This window comes from Herpailurus yagouaroundi, unplaced genomic scaffold (genome assembly GCF_014898765.1).
Source record: "Herpailurus yagouaroundi ecotype Mexico unplaced genomic scaffold, PumYag 77, whole genome shotgun sequence".
NCBI lineage: Eukaryota > Metazoa > Chordata > Mammalia > Carnivora > Felidae > Herpailurus > Herpailurus yagouaroundi.
This window is the reverse complement of record NW_024412388.1, coordinates 603,834-617,660: the sequence shown is the minus strand read 5'-3', so window position 1 is coordinate 617,660 and position 13,827 is coordinate 603,834. Positions and strand designations below refer to the sequence as shown.

At 65.5% G+C, this 13,827-nt stretch overlaps 1 protein-coding gene across 4 annotated transcripts; it reads right to left on the bottom strand.

Annotated features, from left to right (window-relative positions):
* Positions 1 to 522: 522 nt before the first annotated feature.
* On the bottom strand, positions 523 to 12,937 carry MIB2 (MIB E3 ubiquitin protein ligase 2). Of its 4 annotated transcripts, none has more exons than XM_040458479.1 (21): positions 12,448 to 12,936; positions 11,308 to 11,461; positions 7,264 to 7,464; positions 6,800 to 7,069; positions 6,449 to 6,620; positions 5,586 to 5,692; positions 5,306 to 5,500; positions 5,006 to 5,148; positions 4,790 to 4,897; positions 3,771 to 3,875; positions 3,532 to 3,694; positions 3,315 to 3,448; positions 3,069 to 3,217; positions 2,834 to 2,990; positions 2,569 to 2,729; positions 2,346 to 2,472; positions 2,035 to 2,268; positions 1,426 to 1,604; positions 1,125 to 1,312; positions 975 to 1,040; positions 523 to 898 (listed from the first exon to the last, which is right to left on the bottom strand). In XM_040458479.1, exons 4-21 carry the CDS (start codon positions 7,044 to 7,046, stop codon positions 660 to 662), a joined length of 2,874 nt encoding a protein of 957 aa, XP_040314413.1. In that variant the 5' UTR covers positions 7,047 to 7,069; positions 7,264 to 7,464; positions 11,308 to 11,461; positions 12,448 to 12,936; the 3' UTR covers positions 523 to 659. The 4 variants fall into 4 exon arrangements, with proteins under 4 accessions (XP_040314413.1, XP_040314423.1, XP_040314404.1 ...); XM_040458489.1 differs by having other exon boundaries at positions 7,264 to 7,394; XM_040458470.1 differs by lacking the exon at positions 7,264 to 7,464 and having other exon boundaries at positions 12,448 to 12,935.
* Between the last annotated feature and the right edge of the window lie 890 nt (positions 12,938 to 13,827).

Here is a 13,827-nt window from a genome sequence, read left to right as displayed (position 1 = left end):
TCCTGCCCTCCCGCCAGCGCCTGTACCCCCCTTCCCCATTCAACGGTCCTAAGATACTAGTGGTGCCGCCGGCCCCAAAGAGGCCCCTTCCCCAGCTCCCTGTTTAGCAGGGACCCCCCAAGGGCCACCGAGACAACAGGGTCGGAGGTGACCACACGGTCGGCCCAGGAAAAGATTAAGGGGCCGGGGAGATGACGAGGAAGACCCCCAGCTGGGCGGACACAGGGGTTCTGGCTGACCCAGGGCTTCTAGAGGACACCACGCTCCCGAACCCCCAGGCCAGGGTCGTGAGAGGCGGCCCGTGCCTGGCCCAGAGAACGGGTCCGGGCAGGCGTCTTGTGCTGTGAGCGCCACAAAGAGCAGGACGCGCGGGGCACGGGCCAAAGCGCAGAGCCCGGATCTGGGGCAGCGGCGGAAGAGGGGCCGGTCAGGACTGCCCGCGTAGGGGGCGGCGGCGCGGCGGGGCGGGACCCGGGTGCCGACCCGCCCGGCCCCCGCCCCAGGCAGGCACCAGGCGGAAAAGTCCGAGAATCTTTTTATAAAACACGGGGTAGGGGCTTGCGAAGGCGATGGCGGGACGTGGCTCCGGAACGTGGCGGGGCGCGGCCGGGACGCGGGGCGGGGGCGGGGGCGGGGGCGGGGGGGTGGGGTGGCGCGGACTACACGAAGATCTGGATGCGGTCGCGGATGGGCTGGCGGCAAATGGGGCAGGCGCTGAGCGCGGCGCCGCAGGGCGCGCACGCGCCGTGGCCGCACTGGAACACGAGGCGGATGTGGCTGTCGATGCAGATGGGGCAGGTGATGCGTTCTTCCATCTGCCGGTAGCGGCTCTGGAGCTCCTCCACCAGCTGCCGCGGCGGGCCGGGCGCAGGGGGCGCGCCGGCCACCTCCGTGCCGTCTGCGGGCGGGGATCGGGGTCAGGAGGGGCGGGGCGGGCGGGGGGACGTGGGCCCGCGGCCCGGCTCCCCACCCACCTGGGCGCAGCTTCTTGCCGATGACCACCTGGCACCTGATGCACTTCTTCATCCTGCGCGCACACTCTGCAGGGGGAGCGCGCGGTCGGGCGGGCCGGCCCCCCCGCCCCGGGCCCCGCCCCCCGGCGCCCCCCTCCCCCCCGCACTCACCCTCGCACACCGTGCGGTGCTGGCACGGCGAGAACAACACCAGCAGCGCCAGCTCCGAGCACACCAGGCACTCGGCGGCCTCGGGCCCCGACGGCGCGGCCACGTGCAGGTTCGTCACGGTGTTGGGGGTGCCGAGCACCAGCCTGGGGCCCGGGGCCGCGCCCCCGCTGCCGCCCGCGTGCCGCTCCCTGCGGTCGGAGGAGGGGGCTCGAGGGGGCCCTGGCGGGGGCGGGGAGGGGCGAGGCGTTGCGGGGGGGGGAGGGGCGCGCGCCGGGACCCGTCCCCACCCCGCCCGGCTCACCGGAAGCGCTGCGCGCAGCCCTGCAGGGCCTTGAGCACGCGGCCCTCGGCGGCCAGGTCCAGGGGGCTCCGGCCGCGGTGGTTGGCGTAGCTCACGTCGGCGCCCTCCAGCGCCAGGAAGCACGCGACCGCCGCGCCCACCGTCAGCTCCCCGCTGCCCGGGAGGCCGGAGGCCTGTAGCTGCGCGGCAGACAGACGCCAGTGAGGGCGGGCGCCGGGGCAGGTCTCAGGACCAGCCCGGCCGCCCGGGCCTCGGGTCAGGGGCCTGAGCACCCCTCGCCGTCTGAGGCCGTTAGAACGTTAGAGCGGGAGATGGACGGGCAGGAAAAGCGGGGGACTCCAGGGGGAGGGGCGGGGTTCGGAGACAGTACCCCTCCCCCGCCCCGCCCCCACGGGGCCCGGGGGGGGGGGGGGCCCTTTCCCAGGCTGGTCAGCAGCGCATTTTCTCAGGAACGCAGGGCCCCGGCCGGGGTCGCAAGGACGCCCCTGGCCGCAGTCCCCCAGACTGCCCCGCCCCCAGGAAGGCCTGGCTCCCTGGGCAGGCGCCCGCGGCGGAGGCGAACAGCCCCTGCGGCCCACCTCCGCGGCACCCAGACCCACACTTCCTCACCCTGGACAGCAGCTGCAAGGGCCCCGGGTCCCCCCCGGCCCCATCGGCCGCCAGGGGCAGCAGCTGGTGACGCTGCAGTGCCACGTGCAAGGCCGTGTCCCCCTCCTCATCCTCGGCATTGACGCTGCAGCCAGCGTCCACCAGCAGCGGCACGAGGCCCACGTGGGCCTGCTGCACCGCCAGATGCAGTGCGGACTGGAGCTGCCGGTTGCGGACGTTCACGTCACAGCGGCCCTGGGGAGAGGGAAGGGGGGAGGGTGGGCACAGGCTCCGGCCAGGGACCCGCCCCCGTCCCTCGGCTGCGTCCACACCTCTCGGATGAGAATCTGGATCACCTCCCGGTGGTTGTTGAGGGCGGCCAGGTGCAAGGCCGTGAAGCCGTCCTCTTTCTTGGCATCCACCAGCTGACGTGCCCGAGCTAGGATCTTCCTGACAGCTCTGGGAGCAGGGAGACGCATCGGGGGTCGGTCGTGTCCCCAGAGCGGCCCAGCAGCTCAGGAGGCTGGCCACCGGCCATGCCCACCCCAAACTCACAGTGTGTGGCCCTTGAGGGCCGCGTGGTGCAGCAGGGTGAAGCCCTGGCTGTTGGTGGCAGTGACGTCGATGCCCGGCACCTCAGTGAGGACCTCCACGATGCCGCTGGCGCCGGCACCCGCCGAGATGGCACAGTGCAGGGGTGTGTCCGCATGGGCGTCCTGCCGGGGTTTGGGGGGGGGGGGGGGCAGCGGTCACTTGGCAGGGAGGTAAATGCCACTGCATCCTTGACCCCAGGGGTAGGGCCAGGGGACCTAGCACTCACAGGCAGATTGACGTCACAGCCGCGCTCACACAGGACCCTCACCACCTCCAGAAAGCCCCTCCGCACGGCCACATGCAGCGCTGCGCTCCGGGTGCCGTTAAGGGCATTGGCCCCGCACCCGGAGCTCAGGAGCACCCGGGCAGCCTCGGGCTGGTTCCTGGCGGAAGAGGGAGCGGGAGGCGCGCTGCGTCCACCTGCGGACCCATCCCCCGCCCCGTCCCTGCCGGGGCCTCACCCCAGGGCCGCATAGTGCAGCGCCGTGTTGCCCTCATCGTCTGGCAGGTCTGCGCCCGCCCGTGCCTGCAGCAGCAGCCGCACCAGCTCCACCTGGCCCAGGTAGGCAGCCACCTGCAGGGCGGTCCTGCCCTGGTTCTTGGCGTCCACCTGCCAGGAGAGCCAGCAGGTCAGTCCCCAGCCCTCTGTCCCTCTCCCTGGGGCTGGCCGGCGGAGGGGTGGAGAGGCAGGGGTCTCGGGAGCTCGCCTGCTCTGGGTGCCTCCTCAGCAGGTCCAGAGCCCCGGCCATACTGCCTAGGGCCACCTCCACCACCAGTCTCCCTGGATGCTCAAGGTCACTCTTCTGGGCTCGAAGCTTGTCCAGGGCAACACTCAGGGAGCCTGGGTGGGGCAGGGCTCGAGTTAAGTGGCGGCCCAGGGGGCGGCCCTGCCTCCCACCGGCCACCCAAGCTGGGTGCCCGCACTTTTGTTCTCCCTGGCACGCTCTGCGACGTCCAGGTTGGCATCTTCCTCAGGGCGGTAGGCCACCAGGCAGGAGGGGCTGAAGGTCCACAGCTGACCGCCGACTGCCACACGCAGGTTACCGTCTCTGAAAACTTTTACCACCTTCCCGACGCGGCCCAGGGCCTGAGTGGGGAGAGGGTAGGGTCACAGGCCGGTCTCCCAGGGGGTGAGGGAGGCGGGGGTGGGTGGAGGCACTCACAGGGGCCATGTCATCTGTCCACTCGCCGTGCCCAGCTTGTAGCCGCTTCACCGTGTCAAGGTCATCAATGACCCGCACCACGTCACCCACCCAGAAGGCGTTGTGCTGAGTGACAGACAGGCATGTGAGGGGCACCCCCCAGGCAAGGGTGGCTGCCCGGGGCCTTAGAGCAGGGAGCCACCTCCACTGAACTCCACAGGATAGGCGAGCCTCAACTTGACCCCAGCACCTGACTGAGAGCTGGATGAGGGCCACAGTGACCAGGGCAGCCCTGGGTGGCCAGCCCCAGAGCCGTGGGAGCGACAGCCAGAGAGGCACCCAGGCAGTGACATCCAGACCAGACCAAAGCCAACTCTGGGGTGAAGGCCAAGGCGGGCCTGACCCTATGCACCATTGGAGAAGCAGGCAGTGTGGCTGAGGCCAATCTAGACCAACACAAGGATGGGGGTGGGGTCCTGGGATGACCAGGGGCATCAGGAGCCACTCCTCCCCAGTCCCCAAACCTTTCCTGGCTGCACCCTCCCTGTACAGGTCTTGCTCTACAAACCATCTGTCCTGTGATACCCTCCCCCCACCCCAACACCCAACCCCCGGGTCCAGGACCGTGCTAGGGGTAGCTGCCCCACCCACACAACCCTACTTCCCAGCGTTCACCCGCACCCACCCCCGGCTAAGTGTCCACCCTCCGTCCTGAAGGGCCTTCCCACTGCTCCCGGTTGCTGCCCCCCATGTGCTCCCCACACCCATAGGGAGCACTGTTTAGAAAGTCACCTCCCACCTGTAATGCAGCAGTGGCTTCCTTAGGCCCAGGATCAAGCCCCCAGCCTCCGCCAGCCCCCAGTGCCTCACCCTCTGGATCCCTGTACACCTGGATCCCTCTCCGTGGAACTCAGTCCTTTCTAGACCCTGTAAAGCCCCCCCCTCCCTTCAGGGTTGGAGAAAGGCATTCCCAGAGCTGAGCAGGTACACGGAGGGGGTGCAGAAGCGAACAGACGGGCTCGGCCCAGCCCCCCATGCACCTTGGTGAGAGCCCCAGGGTGGAAGGTCCAGCGGGTCTCATGGCCGAACTGCACGCGCACATCCCCACGCTCCGTGATGCGGTGCACGGTGCCCGTCTGTCCGATAAACTGTGGCGGGTCATGGAGACCGTGGCTGGGTGGAGCGGGAGGGCTAGGGGTCCAGAGGATGCGGGGAAGGGAGGGTACGGGGGGGGCTTAGCAGGTGGGGCGGCTCACCTCCGCCATCCTGGGGTTCCACCCGCCGTGGCCTTCCTGCATCTCCCTCAGGATGTCTGTGTCCAGCAGACACTTAACCTTGTCCCCGTGCTGGAAAGGCTGGCCATCAGCACTCACCCTGCGCTGCAGCTCTGCCGGCTTGCCTGGGGGCGGGCAACAGGCCCCCCTCAGCAGCATCCCTCCTCCCCGGCACCTCCAGAGGTCAGCCCCCACCCGGTGCCGCCCCAGGATCCCGCTGGGGCAGGAGGGCGGCAGGGCAGCAGGGCAGGCGGATGTGGGCTACTCGGGGCCAGCCCCTACCGAGCCTTGGCAGGTGCTCCTTGTAGTAGAAGCCACCGGCCGCCTCGCCTACACACTTGAGGTCCACCTTGCCCTTGTGGCCCACTCGGTACACATTGGTGGTGCCATCTGCCCACGTCACACTGGCCACGCTCCGGCCTGTCTCCACATCCCAGCCACGGATGTCCACCACTCGGCCTGGCTTCCCTTCCCCGCCTGGGGAGACAAGGGTCCCACCAGCAGGCTAAGCCCGTGCCGTGAAGCTGAGCCACAGCCAGGGGCGGCCTGGTCCCCCACTCACCGTCCTGCGAGCCCCACTCCCAGTCAGGACCCCGTACCACCTTCGCCCCCTGGAAGATGCCCCTCAGCGGGATCCTGGGGAGGCCCTGGCGGGGACTCAGCGTGACCCTGCAAGAGAGCAAGTGGGTGCTGGGCCACATGGGAAGCAGGACGATGTGCAAGCCCTCCGGCCCACCCAGCTCTCTTGCCCTAGGGCGGCTGGCCCAGCAGGTCCCTGCCCTCCGCTCTGGGCCCCTCACAGCAGGGCCTCTGTATGCAGTCACTTGGCACCCAGCGCCTCCTCCCGGGCTGAGCGCTGTTAGGGTTGTTCCCAGAGCTCTGCACACAGCCTGGCCCGGAAAGGGCTCAGCACATAGAAACGTAGAGATGGAAGAATGACCTGAAGCGCCCAGGCAGCTGGCCCTGCTCCCACTCTGGCCAGCAGGCAGCCGGAAGCCAGAGCACACACCGCCCCTCCACGCGCAAGGGAAGCGTCAAGGAGCCGTGGGTGGTGCCTCTGGGGGGCCACCCCAGCCCAGGGGACTCCTAGTTCCATCCCCCCGCCCTCAGCAACGGTGCCTCCCCAGCTACACCTTTGGGTTCGCTCCCAGCACAGGCCGCCGGGGGCTTCCCCAGGGGATGCAGGCCACCTCCGTGCCCCCACCACAGCTGCACCGGGGAACCAGCCACGCCTGGCTCTAGGGCCGGTGCCAGGACAGAGTGGACAGGCTGCCTTCCACGGAGGTGGGCGGGGGGGGGGCGCTGGTGCCAGTGACCAGGCCTCTGGAGTGACCGTGACCTCGGCCACACTTCAAGGAAAGGTGCTGCAGGTGCTCTGGCTGTCACAGGCCAGGGCCCCGACCCTGCCAGGCGGGTGGAACTCACGGGCGCGAGTGGGCCGTCTCGTAGCGCTCGAAGGCGTGGGTGAGGTCGTGCTTGCCGTGCATGTAGCACTGCGTGCACAGGTCGTAGTCGAAGCAGACGCGGCACTTCCAGCGCATACCCCGCAGGCCATGCTTCTTGCAGCAGTCACAGACAATGTTGGGGTGGCGGACGCCTGGGGGCGGGGCAGGGTCAGGGGACGCGGGGCCTCTGCCCTCCACCCTCCAGGGCCGCTGTCTCGTGCACCCATCTGGGCACCGTCATCTGTCCCCCGCCCAGGGCCCGCCGCCACCCCACGCACAGATCTGGGCGTTGTCACCTGCCCCCTGCCCCTCCAGGGCCCGCCACGCGCACCGATCTGGGCGTTGTCGTAGAGCAGCAGGTCATGCGCGCCCTGGTAGCCTGCGCGGTAGTTGGTGCGGGTGCCGTGGTCCCACTGCACGACTACCGTGCGGTCAGGGGTCGAGGGGCTTCCGTGGCGGCCAAGCTCCACCACAGTGCCCACGCCGCCCTCGCCGCCATCCTGCTGGCCCCACTTCCAGTCCACGCCGCGCACCACACGCATGCCCACCTGCACGCCTGCCTGGGGGTCTGGGTCCATGGTGGGCACGACTGCTCCGGGACCTGCAGGCAGATGGTACCCTCAGGCCACATGAAGAAGGCCACACAGGCTCTTGCCAGTTCTGGGAAGGCTGCCAGAGAGACACGGTGGGGAACAGGTCTGGGGGAGCTAGGCATGGTGTGTGGGGGTGAGGGGGGGGAGCATGCGCAAACGCCCTGGGGCAGGGAGAAGCATGGTGAGCATGTGCACTACAGACCAAAGGAGGCTCAACTGGCCACCGGCTGGTGGAAGGGGACATGGGCCACAGAGGCTCAAATGGCACCTGTCTTCGAGGAAGGGTGGGATGCCCCTTTGGAAAGTCCTCTCCAGCCACTATGAGGTGCCGCCCTGTGGTGAGCAGGGGCAGAAAGAGGGTGCAGTCCTGGAAAGAGGACACTGGATCGCCAGGGAACGAGACCTGGCAAGGTAGGGACCCTCAGCAAATGCTCATGGAGCGTCTGCCTCTGCTAGGGGGTCCAGTTCTGGGTGGTCGGCACACAGTGGGCCATCAGCACATCTTTGTTTGAAAATTAATGGATTGGGGGGGGGAGGCCCTGAGTGGCTCAGTCGGTTGAGCGTTTGACTCGGGGTTTCGGCTCAGGTCATGATCTCACAGTTCCTGAGGTCAAGCCCAGCTTCTGGCTCTGGGCTGACGGTGAAAAGCCTGCTTGGGATTCTCTCTCTGCCTCTCTCTCTCTCTCTCTCAAAATAAATAAGCATTAAAAAAATTAATGGATGTAAAGTAAGACAATAAAACTGTCAGAAGAAAACACACTCTTTTGTGCAGCCAGTTTAGAAGCTGGGCTGCACTGAGGTCCAGCGTCCATCAAGACACCACTAAGAGAATAAACACCCAGCAGGCCTGGAGGATGCAGTAGCCACGCACACAGAACACGGGGAGCTTGTGTCTGGGGTGTGGGGAGAACGTGCAAATGCAGACAGCCCAAAAGAAAAGGGGCAAAGCACTGGCATAGGTCCGCCCCCCGCAAAGACTAAAAAACACATCTGGTCACCAGGCCACTGCTCGAGTGTGACACTATCCTAGGTCATAGACAGTGCCTCAAGGTCACTCCGGGCCCCGCTTCCGGGGTCTTCTCTGCAGAACCGTGGTCTGCCCGCTCGACTTGTACCAGATGAGGTGGCGCCTGTGTTCACAGCAGCACCCTCCCCCGCATGCTCAAGGGTGAACTGGGTCACGAGGCATGATTTATCCCCAGAGGAACACACACCCACCACACAGTACGCAGGAGCTGCTGGGAGGCAGAACTCTACAGGTGCTGAAGGAAAGCAGCCACGTACCCGCTACCTGGATCCATTTACAAGACGTTCACAACCAGGACAAGCAAATTCATGGTGGTGGAGGCAAACATGGGGCTCTGGGACCCAGAGATGTACTATTTCCTGATGTGAGTGATGCTTATGTGCCTTTGCAAACTTGGATCACTTCTGACCTGGGACCTGCATTACATGTTTCTTCAATAAAGTATTTTTAACTAATGACAAGAACGGATTTGAATGACCGTTAAGAGAGAAAATCAACAGCACTTGGAGAGGGCCCCAGGGACTCCCAGCCTGTAAGAGAGCAATCACCACTCCACTTCTGCCATGGTCTGCCATGTTGCCAGGAGGACCCCGACACTGCGAAAACAGCTGGCCTGGGGCGCTGTCCAAGGCAGGGCTGGGTGTGAACCTGGGAGGCCGGAGGGACACTGAGGCTGGCTGGGGTGAAGCTGAGAAGCAGACAGGCTACTGCCAGCTTCCGTTAGGGCCCAGTGGCCCCGCTCAGCCACAGGACACTGGCCAGCAACAAGGGAGGAAAACCACAGGTCACTCCTCCACCTGGGGCCCTCTCCAAGGTCCTGAGTCCCACCCCCATCCCCATCCCAATGCTCCCAGGCCTGGACAGCTCAGGAAACTGCCATCCAGCCAAGGCCACAGGCGGGCAGAGAGGAGGGATGGTGGTCAGACTGCCAGAGGCAGGGGCCAAGCCCCACGGACCATCTGACATCTACCCTCTGCCCAACTCCGTTCTGAGGCCCACGTCCCACCCAGGGTGGGCACCAGAAGGGCGCTGTCCATAGGGCTAGGGCCTCAGTCCGTGCCTAGCCTGCATGTCCAAGCCAGTGCGCCCCTCGGACTCTTAGAGGCAGGAACCACCCGGCCAGGTCTGACTGTTGCAAATTCTCCCTCCCAGACGGGCTCCCTGTGATGCTGCTTCCTCACCCCACCCAGGCAGGACCTCCAAGGCTTCCACAGAAACAGGTGCACGTTTCGGAAAGATAAACCTTCCCAACCCATGAACTCATTAGCAGCCTTTCCTCAAGGAAACTCCTCATTGCTCACTCACCCCGACGGCCTCACCTCTCAGGCCACCCTGCCTCCCTGCGCTGTCGCCTCTCAGCTGCCTTCCCTTCTGGTCTCTGGCCCTTGCTGATATGGGGCAGCCGGGCCTGAGACCGCAGCAGACTCCAGCACCAAGAGCTTCCTATTTCTTCCACGAGCCCAGGCCTGCCACCCCAGAATGCCTGTCACCCTTGGGTGCCAGCAAGCTCCAGAGGAGGGGAGGCATCCTGGGGGTCAGGTCCAGTGGGCCGCCCACATGTAGCCTCAGGCTCCTGCCCCCCCCCCCCCCAGCAGCAGCTGCCACACGTGTGTTTCTTAGGCGGAGCAGCACGGCCTGAGCCTGTGGCCTGCCGGCAGAGCAGTGGCCGGCCCCTTAGTGTACAGGCCCCACCCCTACCCTGCCAGATGCTCCTGCCTGCTGGGAAGCCACCAGAGCTGGCTGTGACAGACGGGTCACACGGAGCTGCTCCCTGCCCTTCCCAAATGCTCTGCCGACATATACTCCTCCACAGTGGGCCTCGTTCCAGGCAACCGCAGACCCAGACAAGCCTAGGCAGACAAGCCCAAGGAAGGTCCCTGCCTGCAGAGCCCAGAAACTGGCCCCACACTGTAATAAAGGACTCGGCGCAGGAAGGGACCCTGCGAGTGCCACGAATCAGTGCCATGAGCTGTTCCTTGGCCAGGGTGGCTTGTCCTCTGTGAGGCCAGCCTGTCAGCCTGCCCAGCCAGCCACACCTGCCCGCCTACTGACCTCAGGGACCCACCAGCCACGTGCTGCAGAAGCACTTCCAACAAGACACGGTGGGGGGGGGGGCACCCCCAAGAAGGAGAGCAAGTTGTGCCCATGCCTGGCCCTGCCCTACGGGAACAGGCAGAGAACAAAGAGGGGGGTGGGGGGATGCCCGAAGGGTCTGTGGGAAACCAGGACCAGGCCTGAGCCGCCGCCAGCCCCACATGGGGCAGCAGGGCAGGTCCCCAGGGCAGCCCAGCACCTGTTACACACGCGGTCGGTATTTTTAGCACAGCCAGCTCTCCCCTAGGCCTGGCAGGTGGGCTGCCAACCCCCCAGGGCTGTGCCTCACGGGAACCCACCAACCCATGTGGGACACAGCCCTATGGGACACACAGGCCGTGGGCCTCTTCCTGCCCCTCACCATGTGCACCCAGACCAGCACCCCTTGAGGAAGACAATGGAGAAGAGAGAAGCGGCCTGCTCTGGAGACACCCACGGCCCTGGGAGCCTCTTTGTCTCCTCGTCCCCAGCACCTGATCCCCGCACGTCTTGAGGTCTGCCCCCTGCTTCAGCATCTCCATCCAGCATGGTGTCGCCTCATCTCAGGCCTGAGCAGAGCCTCCAGCAACACCTCCCTGCTGTCCCCTCCTACATATCCACCGCAGAGATCGGACACCCAGCTCCTGGGCCTTAGGAACGTGTTGGCCCAGCATTCTAGCACCCTCGTGAGGAGGCCGGTAGCTTTCCAAGTCTCTCCATCACTTTTCTCCTCCCACCTCTCTGCCTGGTCTTTGTCACTGTCCTTGGGGGCCCAGCACGTGCTGATCATACCCCCAGGTACCCAGCCCCCAACCTCCCATCAGGACTCTCTACTTCACTTTAGACAGTCCCACCAGAGGGCTCGGGAAGGGCATGGCAAGTGGGGAGTGGACCAGGGTCAGGAGTTAGGAGGCAGTGACAAAACCCAGAGGGGCTACAGAGAAAGGGGGCACCCTTTCAGTGGGATATTCACCCAGAGACTTACTTTTTACTTCCTTTACCAGAAACACTACACTCGGACATCTTCCTCAGAGCTCACAGGCCACACCCCTGCCTGGCACCCAAACGCCCTCAGAGGTTGTCGCTAGGAACGTCAGAGCAGCAGGGTCCAGGTGACAGATGCACATCAGCAGAACTGTAACTTACCTTAGAACACGAACCAGCCTCGAGTCAGCATCCCAGACCTTTAGCTGCTACTTCTTGGGTCACAAATTTGACAGTCTCCAAGATTTCCTGTTGGAAACTAGCAACCATGCCGACACAGAACGCAGCAACCAAACAGGCAGCCAGCGAAGCAAGTCTGGAGAGAACGTTTTTTAAAAGGCAGTTTTACACTTTTAGCATTTACCATTTCAACCAAGCAGGCGGACACCGGGGTCTATTCCGGGGGTTTCTAGTTTCTCGTGTCTCAAGGAACTGTCAGCTCTTGGAGGCAAAACGATTTCCGAAATATGCACGAGGACAGTGTAGAAATAAGGTGTCTTCCCTATTTGTGAATATTTTATTGGAAACACTTTTAAAAGCCATAAAGATCAAATACCACTTAGCTAAGAAACGGGCAAACTGCCTTTATTCAAAGGAACACAGTTACATGACACTGACACGGCATGTGACAGGCAGCTGCCACTCCTTCCCCTGTGCCTCCGGCTGTGTCTGATGATGCCGTTTGAATCAACACCATGTGGCGCACAATCAACTGGCAAAACTTGGTGAACCACAGGCTCCTGTCATGTGGCAGCTCTGGCCAAGACAAAGGTGGACATCCTGGGTGCTGGGGAGTCCGGCCCATTAGGGACCAGGGTGAAGCCCTGAGACGAGAGCCCAGGAAACCCAACTTGGCCCAGCAGGAAGACCTGCCAAACGCCTAGAGGAAGTACAGGACTGTCATCAGCTGACTCCTGCCTCCCCCCCCAAACGAAAGGCCTCAAGAACCCTGAAGACTGGGGCGTCCTGCCCCAACCACTGCCCAGGGCCAAGCTGAGTGGGAGCAAGGCTTTCAGATACTTGTTGCATCTGCAGTCGACAGGAGGGGACCTGCCAGGAAGGGCTGGGTCTGCCTCATCCCCAGCCCCGCTCGTGCCCACCAGGAAGAAGCCTTTTTGTCACCTTTCCTTATTTCTTCATTTAGATATGAATTCAGAGCATGCCGGAGAATTACGTATCACCCTCACACATACACACACACTCAAAAACAACTAAAACTCCTCTGACATGGCATCAGATAGAATGCACAGCATGAAACAGCCAGCTCCAAACTGTCACACCACAAGCCTGTCGAGAGCTCACCTGTCTGGCCGTCCAGTCGCCCCCCCTGCCCGCCTGGACACTGGTGGGCAGCCCTGATGCCTGGAGACGTGGGGACCGGCCTCTAGCCTCGCTGAGCTTCAGCGCAAGCCCTGAGCCATCCAACCCTGTGGCGCCTGGGAGATGCCAACACGCACAGTTAGCACCTCCGACGGGACCGCGGCGAGCGGGCTGAGCTAGCCGGTCTGCTCCTGGGTTGCCCGCTGTCTACATGCCCACTCCCGTGCAAACACCGCGACACCCGGCGCTGCCCCAGAGGCCTGCAGGGCTCCCTGGGCTCTGGCGGCCTCGCTCCTACTGCAGTAGTCACTGTCTGAGGCGCGCAGGAGCCGCAGCGCCCGAACACGACCTGCGGCCGGGAGCGGAGCAAGAGGGCTGGCGGCCCGGGCGCTGCAGACGTCAGGGCCCGGCGCTGCGCCCCAGCCGAGGCTCCGCGGGGGACAGCGGGGGTGGGCCGGGCCGGGCCGGGCCGGACTGGGCAGAGCGGGCGCGCAGCCCGAGCGTGACCCCGCCCTACCGGCCCGGGTCCGCCCCGCCTCCTGCCACCCCATCCCCCTTCCTCGGGAAGCCGCCCCGGGCCCCGACTGAGGCCAAACCCTAGTGCCCCCGTCGACCCCTCCACTTGCCCGTAAGTTTGCGTCCCGCCCGTTCGGCGCGGGAGCTCCGGGGGCCCGAGAAGCGCCGATTCTATCTGCTAGTGACCTGCCAAGCGGCCTCGGTGTGCGCGGCAGCCTGCCCGTGGCCCCTCTGCCGCTCAGCGCCCGCCAGCCAGGCCGCCCAGCCGCGCCGAGACCACCGGCCGAGGCAGGCGAGGACCCCAAGCTCGGGGCTCTTGGGGCCGCCGCGGAGCCTGTCGGGAGTTGTAGTCTGCAGTCCGCTGGGGCCGGAGCTAGAGGGGAAGGGTCCGAACCACAACTCCCAGGAGAACCCGCGGCGGTGGTGACGCACGCGGCCGCAGGAGGCGGGGCGTGCGGGAGGGAGTCCCGGCCAGTGACCTGACAGAGACGGGGAAGCCTGCTGCACTGCTCCCGGGAAAGGCGCGAGCTCGGCTCCCCGCCAAACGCGGACGGAAGGCGCGTACACATCGGGCAGCGTGTGCCACACGTCGTCGAAAGGCTGCGGCGGCCTCGGCGCACTTCGCACCACGTTGCGGGCCGAGGGCGCGGAGCTAAGCAGCGTGCGCCTGGACGGGAAGGGGCCGGGCTCCTCGTCCAGGTAGGCGCGGGGACCCTCGCGCCCCGGAAGCCACCGAGGACCGAGCTCGTGCGGGCCGAGCAAGGTGGGCCACTCTGCCGGGGCCGGGAGGTCAGCCCCGCCGGGGCGCTGAACTTGAGGCCACGCCCCCGCGAGGGGGCGTGACGC